At 34.8% G+C, this 20,770-nt stretch overlaps 1 protein-coding gene across 5 annotated transcripts in view; it reads left to right on the top strand.

Annotated features, from left to right (window-relative positions):
• Positions 1-20,770, top strand: part of PCGF5 (polycomb group ring finger 5) — a 124,419-nt gene that overhangs the window by 85,454 nt on the left and 18,195 nt on the right. For all 5 annotated transcript variants that reach the window (XM_030809277.1, XM_030809273.1, XM_030809276.1 and 2 more), the window contains exons 4-8: positions 2,729-2,784; positions 2,889-2,948; positions 5,803-5,951; positions 15,848-15,946; positions 18,953-19,042. In XM_030809277.1, the coding sequence (XP_030665137.1) occupies positions 2,729-2,784; positions 2,889-2,948; positions 5,803-5,951; positions 15,848-15,946; positions 18,953-19,042 (454 nt within the window). The remainder of the gene's footprint in view (positions 1-2,728; positions 2,785-2,888; positions 2,949-5,802; positions 5,952-15,847; positions 15,947-18,952; positions 19,043-20,770) is intronic.

Raw genomic sequence — 20,770 nt, 5'->3', positions numbered from 1 at the left:
TTTTTCATTGAGAAGAAAGTGTTTGTCAGCCAAAATTAAGGATAGAAGAAAGGGATTTGGAGAGTTAGGGCAAGAAAAAAGCGTGTTGTCCAGGGGAGTGGGAGAATCAGTGCATTTGTGAGTGTAGTATGATTCCTGGCAAACTTAAAGGCATGTTTGGGTTGTAGTTAGGAATTTGAAGGAGTATGGTTGTGTTTTTATCCAGCCATGGGTGCCAGTGCAGAGTTGATGGCAAGTTGGATTTAACCTGAGTTGTGGTAAATAATTTTGAACAAGTAAGAGAGAGACAAATCAAGGGTACATGTAAGGAAGTGATTTAATGACTGACCATAGAACAGATTAGTCCTAAATTAGGCTGGGAGGAGAAAGGACATCAAAGTAGTAAGTAATGTTTCAGAGGAAACAGAAATGAAACTAAGTTGGTTCCTTAGTGAAGTTGGTTCCTACGTGTTTGTACTTAGTGAGAAGTGCTATTTTTTATGCACTCCTACTATTAAATAGTCTGGGAAAACTTTACAGATGACCTTGTCTTGAAGAATAAGGTAGCATTGGTTTGGTCGGAGAGTACAGAGAGTATTTGAGCCAGGATGTAAAACATGAGGGAGAAAAATGAACTGGAAAAGACAAGGAATTCTTGGGATAATTGAATAAGCCAGTTGGCTAGAGAAGAGAGACAGTGAAAAATAGTACCAGTTATGGTTTGTAGGTTGGACTCAAGTTATATAAACACATGAAGTCAGGTAGTAGAGAGAAATTAGTCCTTGAGTAGGGAACTAACACAATCAGATTAGTACTTTAGGAAGATTCATTATGAGCATGTCTCTGCTCTGCTCAAAGTAGAATGGTAATTAATTGAAGGAATGGAAGAATTGTTGGGAGAATAGGTGGAACAGATATTGAGAGGGAGCTCTAAATGTGGCTTGGTGAGTAAATGTGCAAATGAAGGGGAAGAGAGAAGTTAAGATCATTCTCATATTTTGAGCTGATTTGGGAGAATTATGGTATCATTTAAAAATTTAGTTTAAAAAAAGCGAGACAATGACTGGAGTACTTAGTATTTTATTGGAGAAGGATAGATGAGACAATCTTGACATAGATTAATAAAAGGAGGTACTTGAAATGTTTAGCATCTGTTGGAAATATGGAACTTGAAATCAGCAGCAGATGTGGTATATAGGCAGGTAGATGGATAGATAGATGATACATAGATAGATAGATAGATAGATAGATAGATAGATAGATAGATAATCTGCCTATATGTTAGTTTTGAAGCCACAAAAGCAGATGAAATCCCCAAGGAAGACAGAACTTAGAAAAGGTCAAAGAGTGCAGAGTACAAAAGCAAGGGAGAATATCAGATTTAAAAGTAGCTGGGAAAAAGAAAAATTCTTAGTAATAAAGAAAGAACAGACTTGAAAATTTTAAAAAAACGAAATTTTCAGGGAGGCAGGCAGTGTTAGACAGCACTGTCAAATTGTTGCAGAGCAATATAGAAGAAATATAAACTTAAAAAATAATTTTTAAGTTTAAATTTTAATTCTAAAAATTTTAAACCTATTCAGTATGGAAGTTATGGATGATTTGGAGAGTTCAGTAGAGTAAAAGAAGCAAAACAGAGTATGTGACAGAAATAATGTAGGTTTTATTTTCACATTTTTTTCCAGTTAGAAGGAAAGATTGAGAAACAGAATAATAGTTTGAAAAGAGTTAATGAGTTGAGAAAGGTTTGGGGTTATTTTTTAAGATGTGAGAAACCGCTATGTGTTTGTAGTCTTATAGAAAAGTAATGTTGTTGAGCAGGATGAAGGAGATGAGGCAGGAAGGGGGTGTTGTGGGGGCAAGAGAATGGGATTGAAGACAAAAGGCCATGAAAAAGATGAGTTATATGGCAGGAAAGAAAATAAGAAAAATGTCAAGATAAACATTTAAAGTTTTCATTTCAGAAGGTAGAACAATAAAGTGGTCTAAATTTCTCAGAAGAGAGGAATGGAGATTATTTCCTTTAGAGGAAAGAGCCAGACCTGTGGTAGAGATTTTGAGAATGGGCGTATCAGCTGTTGCTGCATAACAGACAACCCCTAAATTGGTGCTTGAAAAGGCAAGCATTTGTTATTCCTCCTGGTTCCCTGGGTTAGCTGAGTGGTTCATCTGGTCTTGGCTGGGCTCACTCATGCAACTGCAGTTAGCTGTGCATTGGGTAATCTGCTGTGCTGATCCTGGGGGATGGGCTGTCTGTGGACTAGTCTAAAATGGCCTCAGCAGGGCAGCTTGGCTCTCTTCTACGTGGTCTCTTATCCTCCAGCCTTGTTCTCATGGTAGCAGGATTCTGAGAGAGAGAAATAGAGACAAAAGCATTTGATGCCTCTTAAGGCTTAGGCTTAGAACCAAGCACTCACTTGTGCCACATTCTGCTGGCCTCAACAAGTTTTAAAGCCAGACTGTATTTCTAAGGTAGGGGAATAGAGTCCATCCTTAGTCAAGGGAGGAATTTCAAAGTCATGCTCAAGAGTGTGGATACAGAGAGAGCTGGGGACTGGGACCATTTTTGTTATCAGTCTACTACTGGGGTAAATAAGTGTGTTCCATGGACAGAAGAGTGTGGTATAGTAGATGTGCTAAAATTGTGTATGTATTTTGTAACATATATAAGATTATACATCTCAGACTATTTACATGTCAGATCTTGGTGTCTTCATTGTTAGTATTTTCTTTCTCCCCCCTTTCAAAGGTTGGACAATACATTAGAGGAAATTATATTTAAGCTGGTCCCTGGACTACGAGAACGTAAGTGGCTCTTTAGGTTCTTGCAGACTTTTGTGTTTTATGAAATCAACATTTCTATTAAAGATTTCATGACTTTTACTTTTATACTCTTTCTTTTAAATTAGAAGAACTTGAGCGTGAATCTGAATTTTGGAAGAAAAATAAGCCTCAAGAAAATGGACAAGGTGACTTTTTCTTATGTCTGTTTCTGACAGCATCTCTTAAACTGGTCAGCTTTTCATAGTTTAGGTGAACTAATATATCTCTTCAGGCTCACATTTTTCCTGCACAAAATTCATGCACCCTTTTATTTACATCATGAACCTTTTTCTCTATATGAGATTTTATATAAATGAATGTAAATCTGAAGTCACTTCAGTTGAAGGTAAATGGAAATAGAGGAAATTGGACTTTGGGAAGAGAAAAGGGAGATAAAAGAGAAAATTGGCTAGATGTTTATAGTAGTAATTTCTAGGGAGCTAAAGGAAGCTGAAGTAAGAAATAGCCACAGCTTGCAGCTAACAGTGAAGAGTTTTTTGTTTTGTATGTTTGTCTCTAAAGGAGAGGGAGCTGAGATGTGGCTGATAGCCAGATCAGGAGATTTTACTATGCTCTGATATTCTGGAGTGAAGTTTTTATAAGTAGAGCTCAGGTGATACAAACTTATATATCATGGAAATTTAGAAAGTATTTCTGGGTGCTTATGAGAATTTTCTCCATCACCCAGATTTCTCCTCTGGGTCCCAAGACACTCAGCAATTAGTAATTTTTAATAATAATTTCAGCAAAGGGGCAAACATTACTGAGCAGATAAAAGGCTTTTAGTGTGTGTGTATATATATGTGTATATATATGTGTGTATATATATATGTATATATATGTATATATGTATAAAATCCACACAAAGGGATATTAAAATTATAAGAAACTAGTATCATTCCCATTTTTTTAAATATGAGATTTAATTTAGGATGTCCTAAATATCATTTAAAGTTATTCAAGAATGTGTGTGTGTTCTTATAGGGTCACTTGTGAGTTCAGCCTCCCAATCTTGGTTTTCCCATAAGATCATAGGATTGTCAATTATACATGATTAAGGTGGATGAGATCTCTCTTTTTTAATCTGTAAAATGGAGATTGTCATTTTATTAGTTCAACTTAACTGTGCAAGGCTTTTAGAGCAGGGGAAGTTTGAGAATAGTTTTGATGACTAGAATAAGGTAGCAAGAGACTATTTTTTATCTGTAACAACAACAACAACAACAAAAGGCAAAGAAGCTAAGCCTGGCCAAAAAAATAACTAGGGCTTGTTTTATCCACGTGTACACTGCAATTAAACAATAACAACCAATTATAGTCGTGCTCTAGTAAAAATACAGATGATAAGGCTAATTAAATATTCCGGTTTTTGACTACCTATTCAAGAGGACAGGAGCCTGAGGGATTGGCATCAGAAGTTACGTGGTAGGTTTACTGTATGGTTCTACGTATCACAGTTTAACTTGTGAAGGGCTGTAGCCTACTTTGTGAATTTTATCTCCGTTTTCCTATTATTTCTCCCGTTTTAAAGTATTTCTGGTATTTGGTCTTTAGCTTGGGTGGAGAATTCGGATTTTTTGTTGGAGCTGGAAGTTTGGTTCATAGAAGGCAACTCCTATCTATGTATATTCTCTATAAATGAGAAGAAAACATGTAGAAAAAAGATAACCCACCTCCCTGCTCTATGGTACACCTGTAGTGCTTTTACTACAGTCATCAAAAAGGATCTGGCCTGTCACTTTGCAGGGAGACTTTTCTACAATGTAATGTTTGGCTGGCTAATTTTTTCAAGTTTTAGCTTAGAGATATCTCATCTGGAAATCGTCCCTGAACCTCTGCTTCACTCCCAAAGTTTGGGTTTATTGTCTCTTTTATATGTGCATGCATAGTCCATTTTACCTCTCACATCCTATATTTGTCTGGTTTTTTCTTTTTTTTTTTTACTTGCCTTTATTTGATTCCATACCCTGACCACTGTGAGAGAGAGGATGACAGCTCTAGTTTCAGTATTGTTCCCTCAGGCCTTGTATGATGTGTATCCAACATATAGTTAAAGCTACTCAACAGATGAATGATAAATATAGCTGCATTATTTATAGGCTACAGGTATGCGAAATATATTTATAGGTATATATATTTATATATAGGTATATATATATTTATAGGTATATATATTTTTATATATAGGTATATATATTTATATATAGGTATATATATTTATATATAGGTATATGTATACACGTATATATGTATATATATAGGTATATATATATATGTATATATATTTATATATAGGTATATATATTTAATATATAGATATATAGGTATATATTTATAGGCTACAGGTATGTGAAATATAGGCTACAGGTATGTGAAATATTTATAGGCTACAGGTAGGTGAAATACATTTGTATATAATATAAAGTATGCCATTCAGATTTCTTTAATGGAGTTGTAACATGTTATGTATTAATAGCTATATACATGTTAAAAAGCTAATTCATTATACTCGTTTCTTTCACTGGCTGATTTTATGAATAGTAATTTGAAATTTTGAGAACTTAATTTTATCATTTGAAAAGTATTTGGTTTTAATTTGAATATATACTTATGTATAAACTTGAGTATAATTTATATATACACCTATAAATAATTTGGAAGTATTTTTATATATCCTGTCCACTTTCTAACATAGTCTAATTACTAATTGTAATCATTTTTTTTGGCTAAGTACAGCTAGTCCTGAATCTTTCATTTGGATGTCCCAATGAGCCTAGAAATCTTAAGCTATGTTAATAAGCTTCCAATTTTTTTTTTTTTTTTTACAAAATATTTCCATTGTTGAGTTGGTTGGAACATTTTAAAGATACTAAATTCTTCTTCAAAAACTGTTAGGAAATTTTTTAAAGTTGATTTTTGTTTTGATTATCAATGTATGATTGCTTAACTTTAAAATCAACTTTGATTTATAGCTAACTTAGTTTTGTTTAAATTATACAGATGATACTTCAAAAGCTGACAAACCGAAAGTAGATGAAGAAGGTGATGAAAATGAAGATGATAAAGATTATCACAGAAGTGACCCACAAATTGCTATCTGCCTAGATTGTTTACGAAATAATGGGCAATCAGGGGACAATGTAGTAAAGGTGAGTGAACAAGTACTATGGTATTTTTATGATCAGTTTATAGTATACCCTTGATAATTTGTTGACAAATTTTCTAATGCTTCAAAATGTTTGCTTTCAAAGTTTTAATTAACATAATTAAATAAAATGCCATTCTTTGATAATCCTATGCTTACAAATGGTTACAATTCCCACAACTGAACCGTCCTGGGCCAATGCCACCATCTAGTGGCTAATGCCCAGAATCACACCTCTCTTTCTCCACCTCCTTTTATACCTTTGTTGGGAATTCATATGCATGGTTTCTGTTTTTTAGAGTGGTGACCAACTTAGAGAATTTCATGTCACTGGTAGTTCTAACCGTTTTATTCATTCTCTTCTAATTTTATCCTTTATTTCTCTATTTTTATTTGCAACTCAATAAGATTTCCATGTCAGAGCTAACATATTTTGTGAATAATTTAATCAATTAGTTTTGAAGTAAAATTAGATGTTGTAAAATGCCTCTGAACTTTTAAATTCCTTGAAGGCCCTCAGTTATTTCCTATAGAATCTCCATTTCTGGTACTGTTTTCCTCTGCCTCTGCTAATTGAATCTTTCCTTAGAGGATCTTTATGGAAAGTTTAAAACACTTTGCTTTTATTGATTTTCTTTGGTCTTTAAATGGTGCTACTTTAATAATGTTTTCTACCTTTTTATTACAAGCAGCTTTTATTTTTATTACAAATATTCACTACTTTAGCTGTTAGATTTTTGTCACTTTATCCTAGCAAATGTCAGCCACTGAGAATATTGTTTCTCTCTCTGTATTCCATGTTTTATTCAAATGCCTATATTCATTGTCTCTAATTTTCTTTTACTTCCTCTGTGTAAATCTATAGGCTAGTGAGTTGAATTTTTTACTAATATGTTTAATGGCATTTTCCTATTAGGAAGTGAAAAACAATTTTTCACTTCAGATTAAGTTTTCCTAGCATCTTATAACAACATATATGAGCACAGTAATTCAGTGAATATTTATCCACTATGTGAATAGTAGACAGTGAAGATGTAAGTAGTAAGAAAAAACATCTTTCACTCAAGGAACTTGGTTAGGTCTCATACATACAAATAGTTAAGGTAACTGATTTTGTTAAGAGGAATTTATTGGACAGGGCATGTAATAAAGTGCATCTGTCTTTAGAGAAATGACCACTGTACCTATCTATCCTTACAGTATTTTCAGTTGTTTCTTATGGTCTTTCCCAAAAGTCATCCCCCTTTTTGGGAAGTTCTTTTTCATAGAGTTCATGGTCATCCTTTAGCTGTCCAATACATGAGTTAGCTCATACTGAAACTTAAATCAATGGAAAGGCTGAATATCTTCTCATAAACAAATGTAAAGTCCACTTCTCTGCATGATTTCTCATATGAAAGTATAAAAGATTGAATTTTAGAAATTTATTTGAAAAATTAACCACCCCTGCTTGTTGTTCTCCTTTTTGACATCTTTGACACTTTGCTATTCTAGTTGACCTTTTATGCATTCACTCTTTCCTTTGTGGACTTTTCTTCATCCTTGTACCTTCATTCTTAGTTTATAAATGACTTTTACTAAGCTACCCTGATTCTTCCTTTTTCTCCTGGGCCATTCCTGCTTTGCCTCCACTGCCTCTACTTTTTGCCTTCTACTTGATATATGTGAGTATGTCCTAATACTTTCTCTGTATCTATTTTAGGAGATCTTCTCCATTTTCTGTGTGGCTTCAACTATGCAAAGGATTTTTTAACTTTTATTTTAGGTTCAGGAGTACATGTGCAGGTTTCTTACATAAGTAAATTGTGTGTCACAGGTTTGGCATAAGGTTATTTTGTCACCCAGGTAATAAGCATAATACTCAATAGGTAGTTTTTCAATCCTGTCTCTCCCCCTACCATTCCACCTTCAAGTAGGGCCTCGTGTCTGTTGTTCTCTTCTTTATGCAAAGGACTTTTAAGTCCTCATTTCCAGCCCTGCTTTTTTTCCCAAGCTGAAGTGTTATGTCTCTATTTTTAAATAGACCAGTTGAGAGTTTCACTAACACCAGAAACTTGACTTGTCTAAGTTGTCTAATTCATTATACTTTCATGTAACTTTGGTCCAAACACGCAGTTTCAGTTATGACTGCTGTCTTTCAGCCAATCAAATAAGTTCAAAAGCTTGGCGTCATCTTTGACCTGTTACTCTTTTCGTTCAACCAGTCACCAAGTCCTGCAAAATTCCCCCCAGTTTAATGCTGCTCACCCTTATATCTACATTTTTAAAGTAGTTACTAAGTGTTTTCTGTACTCTTAATTTTTCTTTTGTTATCCAGGGCTAGGGCCACTTGCCCGAGTATGTGTAAGGCCCAGAGTGAGGGCCATGACCAATCTCAGGGTCAGATGGTAAGTATTTTAGGCTCTGTAGGCCATATGGTCTCTGTTGCAATTTACTCAACTTATTCGTTATAGCACTAAAGCAGCACAGACAATAGTAAATGAATGGGCATGGTTGTGTTTCAATAAAACATTACTTATAGAAATTGATGACCAGCCAGATTTGGCCTGAGGACATGGCCACTGTACAGGCCAAAAGTTTGCCACCTTTTGGCCTGTACAATTAAGTCATAACTCCTTACAAATAGCATTCAAGGCCCTTCACCAACAAGCACCTCTTTTAATAAGTTTATCTCCCATTAAACCCATTAGTAAATCATCCTTTCAAAACAAGTGATTATTCCTTTATGTATGTGTTCGTTCTCTCTCTCTGTCTCTTCCCCTCCACCTCGTGTGTGTGTGTGTGTGTGTGTGTGTGTGTGTGTGTGTGTATGTGTGTTGGAAACCATATATCTGACAAAAGATCTGTATCTAGATTATATAAAAGCTTGTGTTATGAATATTTAAGACCTCTAAAACTTTGAACAACTCTTCCTTTTTGGCGTGTTCTTTCCTCTTCCACCATCATATGCTTCTGTCAAGACCTAGAGATTTTTATTATTTGTGACGCTTTTCCCGACCTAGTGAATCCCTTTTCTGAAATTCTGTAGTACTTATATTTATCTCTCAATTAGGGATTAGTTTGTTATCTATTAAGGATGCGCCTAAGAGTTCTAGGCACTAATACTATCTTTTCTTATGTTTGTGTTGTCCTTGATACTAGACTGTAAATCCCTTAGTGGCAGAGACACGATGTCTGTATTGCTTTATAGCCTTCTCAGCCATCTCATTCCTCTGCAGTAGCATGTGATTCACAAATGTGGTGGGGCAGTAGTTGCATGTATAGTTTATACAGAATACCTACTGCTTTTGTAATACAGAAGTCAAAGTCAAGAGTGGGATGTCAATAAAAAGAGTAGAGTAAGTATCTCTGAAAATTCACTTTTCCATAAAAGTATAAAAATACTGGCAAAAATGTTCAGTTTCAGCTTTTTCAGAGATCTGATATTAAACAAAGGCTTATAGATGCATATAGAGCATTTTATCAAGAAGATGACTAACTGTCAGTATAAAGGGTGAGCTTTGCGGCATTTTAACTTGCTTTATTTCCAGCCCCTGCTCAAATTCTGCAGTAGCCTTGAAAATAACAGCCGGCTTTCCTATTGCAGCCTCTCAGGGACCAAAGGGAAAGAACAGAGGCAGAGCTCTTTCAAAGCCTCATTGCCAAAGAATGGTCATTATTTGACCTGTCTGGTTGTTTCCTCGGAGACCCCACTTACAAGATTGTCAGTATTCGACTTGACTTGGAGCTTGCCCCCATGGAAAAAGCCTTCTCTGTGGGTGGGGGAAAGGGGCATTTGTCAAAAACAATTACAGGCAAATGTTTCAAGTTTACCACTGCCTGAGGTATAGATAACATTTGGAACAAACAAGAGACTAACCAAAAAGCTTAAATGGAAAAGCTGGAGAGTGAGATGTCCCTAGGAGCTTCAAAAAGCTGTGACATATTCCTTGAAATCTAGAGGGCCACGTGCATGTGTAGAATTGTATGCATGTTCAGGAAAGACCTGAGAAGGCCCTAAGCTCTCACCTCTGCCTGACCTTGAGGTGTTCTGCATGAGTAGGAAGTGAAGACTAAGGCAGAGTTGTCAACACCTTGGTTGAATATTGGTGGTATGCCCCCAAACACATACCCAGACTCTTGGCAAAGACTGAGCAACTTAATGGCTCCAGATTTGTAAAGAAATCTCTGTTCCATTATTAGCTGACCTCTAGACAGAAACTTTCATGACTACATATAGTAAAGAATATAGACTTTATGGAATTAGTTTAGGACTGAAGAGCAGGCAGGAATCTGACTTCCAGTATTGCAACATTATATCATTTAAAATGTCTAGTTTCAACAACAACAACAAAATATGAGAGATACTAACAAATACAGTGGTCCTTCAGTATATGTTGGGGATTAATTCTGGGACCCTTCATGGATAGCAAAATCTGTGGATCCCATGCCCCTTATATAAAATGGTGTAGTATTTGCACGTAACCTATGCACAGCCTGCTATATACTTTAAATCATCTCTAGATTACTTGTAATACCTAATACAATGTAAATGCTATGTAAATAGTTGTTAATACTATATATTTTTATTGTTGTGTTGTTGTTTTTATTGTTTTTAAAAATACTTTTGATCTGTGATTGGTTGAATTCACAAATGCAGGACTGCAGTTACAGAGAGCAGATTGTTTGACCCATACACAGGAAAAGAAGCAGTCAGTAGAAACTGTCCCTGAGGAAGCCCAGACATTGTACTTATTAGGCATAGATTTGAAATTATCTATTTAAATATGTACAAAGAACTAAAATCATGGTCTGGGCACCTATATGAAAATACAAGAATGATCTCACCAAATACAGAATATTAAATATTTTTAAATATTCTGGAGTTGAAAAGTATAGCAACTGAAATGAAAATTTTACTGGTGAGGCTCAACAGCAGACTTGAGCCAAAGAAAAAGAACCTATAAAATTGAAGTTAAATGAATCGAGATTATTCAGTCTGAGAAACAGAAAATAGAATGAAGAAAAATGAACAGGTCCTCAGAGACCTGTAGACACCATCAGGCTTACCAGCATACACATAATGGAAGTTCCAGAAGGAGAGGAAATGGAGAATAAAGGACAGAAAGTGTATTTGAAGAAATAATCGCCCCAAAAAACCAGCTAAATTTGATGAAAAACATTAAACATTTGAGAAGCTTAACAAACTTCAGGTATGATAAATTCAAAGAAATTCATACCTAGGCACACCATAATCAAACTATTGAAAGACAAAGAGAGAATCTTGAAAGCGACAATATAAAGGTGACTCATGCACAAAGGACCCCCAGTAGGGTTAGTAGCTGATTTCTCACCAAAAGCTGTGGAGGATAGAAGGCAATAGGATAATATATGCAGAGTGCTCAAAGAAAGAAAACTGTCAGCTAGTAAATCTATATTCATCAAAAATCTATAGCCTTCCAAAAGGAAGGAGAAATTAAGATATTCCCATGACCTTGGATTTGGCAGTGGATTCTTAGAAATGACACCAAAAGCACAAGCAGCAAAAGAAAAGAAATAGATAAATTTTAAATGTAAAACTTCATTAAAATGTAAAACTCTTGTGTATCAAAGGACACTTAAGAAAGTGAAAAAAGTTACAGAATGGGAAAAAATATTTGCAAATCATGTCTGATAAGCCTTTCATATACAGGTATATGAAGAACTCTTATAAATCAACAATAAAAAGATGGCCCAACTTGGAAAAAATAGGCTAAAGGCTTAAATAGACTTTCCTCTAAAGAAGTTATAAAAATGACCAATAAGCACAGGAAAAGTTGCTAAACATCACTAGTCATTGGGGCTCTGCAAATCAAAACCACAATGAGATATTATTTTATACCTACTAGGATGGCCAGAAATTTTAAGGAAAACAATAAATGTTAGAGAATGTGGACAAATTGAAACCTTATACATTGCTAGTGGGAAGGTGAAAGTGCAGCTACCGTGGAAAACAGTTTAGCAGTTCCTCAAAGAGTTGACGTGGTAATTCCACTTCTAAGTATGTGATCATATCCAGTAGTCCCCCCTTATCTGTGGAGCATATGTGGATGTTGCAACCACAGATAGTTCTAAATAATCCTGTGTATACTGGTTTATTTGATAACTGAGATAGCTAAGTCACTAACGGACAGGTGGCCTATACAGCACGAATATGCTGGTCAAAGGGAGGAATCACAACCTGGGCAAGATGCAGTAGGATGGTGCAAGATTTTAACGTGCTACTCAGAATTGTATGCAGCTTAAAACTTATGAATTGTTTATTTCTAGAATTTTCCATTTTGTATTTTTGGACAGTGATATATTGACTGGGTAACTGAAATCAAGGAAAGTGAAACTGCAGATAAGGAGGGCTACTGTATAAAAGAATTGAAAACATGTTCACACAAAATCTTGTATATGTATATTCATAATAGCATTATTCATAATAGCCAGAAAGTGAAAACAACCCAAATGTCTATCAACTGATGAATGGAAAAGCAGAATGAAAGGAAATATGATACTATTCAGTCATAAACTGCAATGAAGTATTGATACATGCTACAAAATAGATGAACCTTGAAAACTTTATGCTAAGTGAAAGAAGCCAGACACAAAAGGTCACATATTATGTGATTCCATTTATACGAAATGTCCAGACAAGGATAAAGACAGAAAGTAGATTAGGGTTGTCAGGGGCTGGGAGGAGGGAAGATTGGGGAGTCACTGTGAATAGATTTGGGTCACTTTTGAGGATGATGAAAATATTTTGGAATTAGATCATAGTAATGGTTGTACAACTTTGTGAATAGTATGAAAACTATTATTAATCTCTGAAAGATTGTAAGTAGTGATACCAGCATCATTTCTGGAGATTCTTCCTGATTTCTTGACAGATGAAAAATACACAAATTAAGAGTCTTCCAGTACAGGTTGAGTATCCCTTATCCAAAATGGTTGGGACCAGAAGTTTTTTGGGTTTTGGAATATTGGCATTGTATATACTTACAGTTGAACCTTCCAAATCTGAAATGAATGAGTGTCATGTGAGCCCTCAGTTTCAGATTTTGGGACATTTCAGATTTCAGACTGGGGATGATCAACCTACACCCTCATGTTCTTCTCTGACTTAACTGGGGCTTGTAAAAATGTGCTGATGATTCTTTGTAAGCTGTTTGGGGCAAGAAGAAAATTTACAAGAAACCTTGGGATAGTTGAGAAGGTGAACAGATAACAGAGAAGATAGACTTGTACATTTATCCCTTTGTTTTCATGCTGTCTAGAATATCCGTCTTCACATTTGAAATGGGTAGAATAAGTGTTGATTTAGATGTAACTTTTAACTTCTGTTTTCTTTTAATGGATATTTTATCATCTGTATTGTGACCAGGTTATTATTTGTTAATTTATTTCTGTTGGTCTTTGCCAGGAAATATGTTTTGCTAGGAAAACATTTGCTAGGAAATAAACATTGACTGAATAGTTGTGACTTAGTGATGCTGACCTCATTTCCTATACATACAAATAGGAGTAATATCTTTAAAAGATTCTGTTGTTGTTTTGTGTGTTTTAGTATTCTGATAACTTTTGAGGTTGTGGAATGTAATTTTGTTTCACATATTGGTTCATGTTTATTATGTCTACAACCTCATTTTACTTCGTTTTCAGCTTGGGTGTCCCTTCTGGATTGGTTCTTATATTTTAGTGATAGTCAAGCTTAAAGAGTGAATTAGTACTGCTCTGCACATTTTACGAATGAGACACATCAGGCACAGAGAAGTTTGTTCTTCCAGTAAAGTACTGGCACAGCCTATCAGACACTATTCTCCCCAACACAAGGTCCACACTATGTAACTTCTAATTTCTGGGGGCATGCTGTGGCCTAACCAGCATCTCTCTGTTGAACCCTATGGCTCCTCAGAGTCCCATTTGACATCACGCTCTTTCTAAAATTATTTAAAAGCTATGATACCATGTTTTAGAAAATGTCCCTCATGTTTCAGAAGTTATACTTTATAATCTTCACAGAATTGGAAAAAACTACTTTAAAGTTCACATGGAACCAAAAAAGAGCCTGCATTGCCAAGTCAATCCTAAGCCAAAAGAACAAAGCTGGAGGCGTCATGCTACCTGACTTCAAACTGTACTACAAGGCTACAGTAACCAAAACAGCATGGTACTTGTACCAAAACAGAGATATAGACCAATGGAACAGAACAGAGCCCTCAGAAATAATGCCGCATATCTACAACTATCTGATCTTTGACAAACCTGACAAAAACAAGCAATGGGGAAAGGATTCCCTATTTAATAAATGGTGCTGGGAAAACTGGTTAGCCATAGGTGGAAAGCTGAAACTGGATGCCTTCCTTACACCTTATGCAAAAATTAATTCAAGATGGATTAAAGACTTACATGTTAGACCTAAAACCATAAAAATTCTAGAAGAAAACCTAGGCAATACCATTCAGGACATAGGCATGGGCAAGGACTTCATGTCTAAAACACCAAAAGCAATGGCAACAGAAGCCAAAATTGACAAATGGGATCTAATTAAACTAAAGAGCTTCTGCACAGCAAAAGAAACCACCATCAGAGTGAACAGGCAGCCTACAGAATGAGAGAAAATTTTTGCAACCTACTCATCTGACAAAGGGCTAATACCCAGAATCTACAGTGAACTCAAACAAATTTACAAGAAAAAAAAACAACCCCATCAAAAAGTGGACAAAGGACATGAACAGACACTTCTCAAAAGAAGACATTTATGCAGCGAAAAAACACATGAAAAAATGCTCATCATCACTGGCCATCAGAGAAATGCAAATCAAAACGACAATGAGATACCATTTCACACCAGTTAGAATGACCATCATTAAAAAGTCAGGAAACAACAGGTGCTGGAGAGGATGTGGAGAAATAGGAACACTTTTACACTGTTGGTGGGACTGTAAACTAGTTCAACCATTGTGGAAGTCAGTGTGGCGATTCCTCAGGGATCTAGAACTACAAATACCATTTGACCCAGCCATCCCATTACTGGGTATATACCCAAAGGATTATAAATCATGCTGCTATAAAGACACATGCACACGTATGTTTATTGTGGCACTATTCACAATAGCAAAGACTTGGAACCAACCCAAATGTCCAACAACGATAGACTGGATTAAGAAAATGTGGCACATATACACCATGGAATACTATGCAACCATAAAAAATGATGAGTTCATGCCCTTTGTAGGGACATGGATGAAGCTGGAAACCATCATTCTCAGCAAACTATCACAAGGACAAAAAACCAAACACCGCATGTTCTCACTCATAGGTGGGAATTGAACAATGAGAACACATGGACACAGGAAGGGGAACATCACACACTGGGTACTGTTGTGGGGTGGGGGGATGAGGGAGGGATAGCATTAGGAGATATACCTAATGTTAAATGACGAGTTAATGGGTGCAGCACACCAACATGGCACGTGTATACATATGTAACAAACCTGCACGTTGTGCACATGTACCCTAAAACTTAAAGTATAATAATAATAAAAAAAAAGAAAAAGAAAAGCTTAAATAATAAAAAATAATATTTTTATGCTTTTTGTGACCTTTTTTTTCTTTTTAATTTAAACTTATGTTTTCTTTACTAAAATGTCTAGAGGTAAGCAGATTGCCTATTTGCCAGGATTTTCCTAGTACACATGATAATATATTCTTGAAGAATGTCATGTAAGTATCCAATAATTAGGAATATTTTTACTCGCAAATACTAAAAAGCTATAAATTGAAATGTTTTCACAATACATTTTAAAAATACTCAAAATGATAGTGGAACTGGTAGCTATGGTTTCACCAGAAGCAAGATAGAACATTTTAACTGGTAATCTTTGTTTCCTTTAGGGTTTAATGAAGAAATTCATTCGATGTTCTACACGTGTAACTGTGGGAACTATTAAAAAATTTCTAAGTTTAAAACTAAAACTTCCAAGTTCTTATGAGGTAAGTTAAATAATATCTAAGCTTGATCATTTTGATAATTCTGATTTGAAGTAAAATTCTAACAAAAGCGAAAACTGAGAATATATTCAAATTAATTTTTGTGGAAACTTTGATTATTTTTGTGTTAAAAATTTAATTTTCATAATGTATTATTCTACTTAGGTAATATGTATATTCTAATTGAACATATCCCGAATAAACTATGATGCTAATACATTTAGTGTTTTATAATTAGAGGAGATGTTTAAAGAACTTAACATTAAGTACTCCCAAAATAAATATACCAGCTAAATGTATTCATGCCTTAGGGTATGTCATTTTTTATCTGAGATCTTTGAGATCCATTATTACCGATTCTTTATAGACTTCTTCAGAATGTAAAACATTGCCTTTTTATCACAAGGAATTTCATAAGTAATCACATTTCCATGAAATGCAGGAGTGGTTTTGTTTAGCACTGGATAAAACCAACATATTATAGCTGCATAAATGTAATTTACCAGTTTATTTACAGAAGAGGTAAACTGCCCTGATATTGATCACAGCATAGCTTTTCATGTGTTCCATGTTTAGAGAATGTTTTTAATCCTAGAGTTATGACTAAAACATAGTAAGGAAATATCATTTCTCACCTGCCTAAATAATGATCTTACAACTCATTAATTTCCCCTTCTTCCCTTTCGAGTTCTGATAGTAGCATCTAGAAAATTAAAGACCAGGCCGGGCGTGGTGGCTCATGCCTGTAATCCCAGCACTTGGGGAGGCTGAGGCTGGTGGGTCACTCAAGGTCAGGAGTTTGAGACCAACCTGGCCAACATGGTAAAACTTTGTCTCTACTAAAAATATAAAAATTAGCTGGGTGTGTTGGCAGGTGCCTGTAATCTCAGCTACTCAGGAGGACAAGGCAAGAATCACTTACTTGAACCTGGGAGGCAGAGGTTGCAGTGACCCAAGATCACGCCACTGCACTCCAGCCTGAGCGACAGAGTAAGACTCCATCTCAAAAAAAGAAAAGAAAATTAAATTAAAGACCAGGACTAGTTTCCTACATAAACAAAGACATCAAAGGAAAGGCCGCATAGTTTTTCTGGCTTATCTGCAGTAATATGAGTATCATGAAGAGTCATCATAGGAGAAATAAAATGTGATACATTGATAGGTATTATGTCCATGTTTTGAGGAAGCTGCTGATCCTGAGCTTATTTGAAAATTTCTCTCAGATGACTAATCTGTGGGTTGAAAATTGTTATTATGGTATGGTTCTACAAATATTTTTAAAAATTCTAGAGACATCAACTTTTGTATTAGGAAAAAATTATGGAAGTTAACTATAAAGCCCAATGTACTTGGTAAAAATAAATGATAGTAACAATGTATGGATACAACTACAGTGAAAAATAGACAATAAATTGTTTTTATGATTTGGTTTGCACTTTATTTTCTTCACGCAAAATACCGTGCACGGTTTTATTTCCTTTTAAGTCTGATTCATTGAGTTAACATTTTCTAATTTTTAGAAAACTGTTATTACTAAGAGAACTGTTACTCTTACATAGTCTTACTCCTGGCATGTATATATTTCGCTATAAACAAAGATGGAAGGGGGAGAAATTCAGTACGCTGACACCTCCTTATGTATCCCAATGCAAAGGACTTTTCCTATGACTTTTGGGAATCTTTTTCAGTTCCCCCCTTATTTTGCTGCCTAGCATGCAGGGGGATTATTTAATGAAATACCTGACAGCTGAAGCTTTTGTAACAGCATTGCTAACTGGGGCAAGATAGTTTAGTTGTTAAACGACACTAACAGATGCAGTAAACCTGATTAGCAAAATGCATCCTAAGTAAGACCCTTTACTTTGCTTATGAATTAATTTACAAAAAAGATAAAGAAAAATGAAATTATCTTCTTTATTCTTTCAAAAGTTAATAAAATGATGCCTGAAAAACATTTTGAGGTCCATATAAGTCATCATAAATCATCAAAAAATCAGTAATTTTGCTTTACATGTCTAATACAATTAACTGAAACTATACTCATCTTAAAGTTCAAAACTGTAGTCTCTGTCTAGCCAGATGCAGAATTATTTAAAACTCATTCTTCTTCCCCTCCCACACTTCAAATGAAATCTTTCCAGTTTGTTTTTAATAGCTAGAGAACTAAAATGTTATATTATTTATAGGAATCGATGATAAACATTGCTTAATTATGCTTTCTTGAATTAGTGAATTATAGCCACATTTCTTGTAGCCTTCTTAAAGATTTAGGGGTTGTTTGGTTCTTGCAACTTGGAGCAAAAGTTAATGCTGATAAGTACGCTTTTTTGAAGCTTTGTGCAAAGTGGGAAGAGGATCCTGTAAGTATTGTGCAAATTACCAACCAGGCAAACCAGAGAAGCCAGACAGCCCTAAGAGACGCAGACCTGTGGCATAGTCATAACTTTTGTATCAAATTAGCTATTGGTAATTACTGAAAATTCTCATATACCTTTAAGGCGCCATAAATCACTGTATCTACATTCATTAATTTCCCTCTTCAACCCCAAACGAATAAGAAGAAAGTAACCCCTTCAAATCTTGGGAAGGTGAAAGAATTCTGAGAGAAGAATTGAGAAGCCAAAGGAGCTGAGAGGAACTGTGAGGTTTCTGCAGGTTCTTGTTCAGAAAGGGGCAGTCACAGAACTATGCCTTAAACCTCTAAGAGACATGACAGAGATTTGGACTAAGAAAGGTTACATTGCGCTTGTAAATTATGTGTATGAACTTGAGATACAGATATATGGGACAAGATAAACAGTATCTTGTATATAGTATACAGCAAAGTAACAGTATATAAGTAACATATCCAAATTGTTAATGCTTTAGGAGAATAAATGCTTCCTATTTAAAATAATGGATAATACTTTTGTTCCAACTATTTGAATATTTTTTGAAATTTCAAAAAATATGCAAAATACTTTTGAATTCAACATTATGTTAATAGATCTATAATGATTCTTTTTAAAGTTGGATGTGCTGTGCAATGGTGAAATTATGGGGAAGGATCATACTATGGAATTCATCTACATGACAAGATGGCGACTAAGAGGCGAAAACGTAAATTGCTTTTATATTTACCTATGTGTTTATTTAGTTATATACCATTATGTTACTCAAATTTAACAATATTAGAAACTAAAAAAGACAAACTAGCTTGGGAAGGAGAAGAAACTGGTTTTTCTTGCTATTGTTTCTCCTAGCACTCTGAAAATTGGTCCTATGTATAAATTCAAGGTCTGTGGTAAATGTGATTGTATTAGATTTAAAGTGAGATTAAAACCCTATCTAAATATGTTCAGGACTCTACTAACCAAGACAGAGAAAATGACTATTTTTTAAACCCAATAAGTTGTTGGAACATTTATGTATTTGGAATGGGAGTGGGGGAAACTTAAGTTATCCCCTGACTAATACGATTAATGGTTGATAAGGGTGTTTATTTTTGGTTGTGGTAGAGGGGACACATAGGGTAGAATCTGAATAATCTTCTTTCAGGTACCTCCTTTTCGTTGAAAATATAAACTCGGACTTAAGGGTAAGTGAGTTTGCAGTGCTTTTTGATGCTAGAATTAGATTATTGTGCCTTAGGCCCTACGCATATGGGAGAAATGATTCAAAGGAGAAAACCAAAGAAAACCCAAAAAGCCCCAAAGGCGAATTTTGTATTTTGAACTATATATTTGATTCTGGTTAATTCTGTAGGACTGATATATGAGACTGAGATATGAGACTAAGGAATACAGTAGTAACTTAGGTTCTACTAAGTTCTATAGTAGTAACTATAACTTAGGTTCAAGCATGGGATATTAGGCAAATTTGAGGTACTAGGGATTGTAGGACTGATATATGACACTAAGGAATACAGCAGTCATGCTATCAGAAATTATCTTCATAATCTGAGTACATAAATAAACATGAATTAAGATTGACTATAAGGTTGGAGTAGATAACGTCTAAGATTATCTTTTGGACACTAAGATTCTGTGTTTATGATACAATATGCCATACTCTGTAATTTATTCTGTAAACTAGATTTATTATATTTTCTCATGAAAATGTAAATTATAAAAAAACACAAAATTAAGAAATTTGACCTCACACAAGAATAAGAAATATAGAATCCAGATATAATGAGGGTTGCCATGTTACAATATTTCCAAAACATATTTATATTGAATGTAAACAATTGTGGAATTATTATAAAACAAGCCTCAAAAACTCATTGTCTTATGGGTAAGATATTTGGCTCTTTTGCAGAAGAAATGTCTTGATATTATATAATAATAAATGAAACACCTACATTTGTAAATCAGAAGTTTTTTTCCTGCTTGAGATGTAGTAAAAGCCCTGGTTAAAGCCTTCCTTGTGAGACTGAATGCTTTCGCTAACAGCGGAAAGCAGGAAGAAAAAATTACGTTCTAATACCAGCCACCAAATAGTGTGTGCCCTTGAAGAACTCATCATACATGTTTGTGGCTCATATTTTTAAAAATCTGACTACCTTTGTATTTGGTAAATTACGACCTGCCTTTCTGTAACATTTTATAATGTTTTAAATGATTGTAAATCAATCACCCTCAGTTAATCCTTACAACCAAAATGTTCCAGGTACCAGGTACAGATTGCACAGGTAGTAAATTCTTTCTTACCCAACACTGTTGAGGAATGGATATTATGATATTACACATAATATTGTATTGAATGTAACTTCAGCTTTCTTTGATAGTTTAGCGGGCATTGCAGTGTGTTTTAGTGACTGAAATCATCGTGATGAATAGACTTGCC

The sequence above is a fragment of the Nomascus leucogenys genome, chromosome 3, assembly GCF_006542625.1.
Source record: "Nomascus leucogenys isolate Asia chromosome 3, Asia_NLE_v1, whole genome shotgun sequence".
NCBI classification, from domain to species: Eukaryota; Metazoa; Chordata; class Mammalia; order Primates; family Hylobatidae; genus Nomascus; species Nomascus leucogenys.
This window is presented reverse-complemented; position numbering and strand designations above follow the sequence as displayed.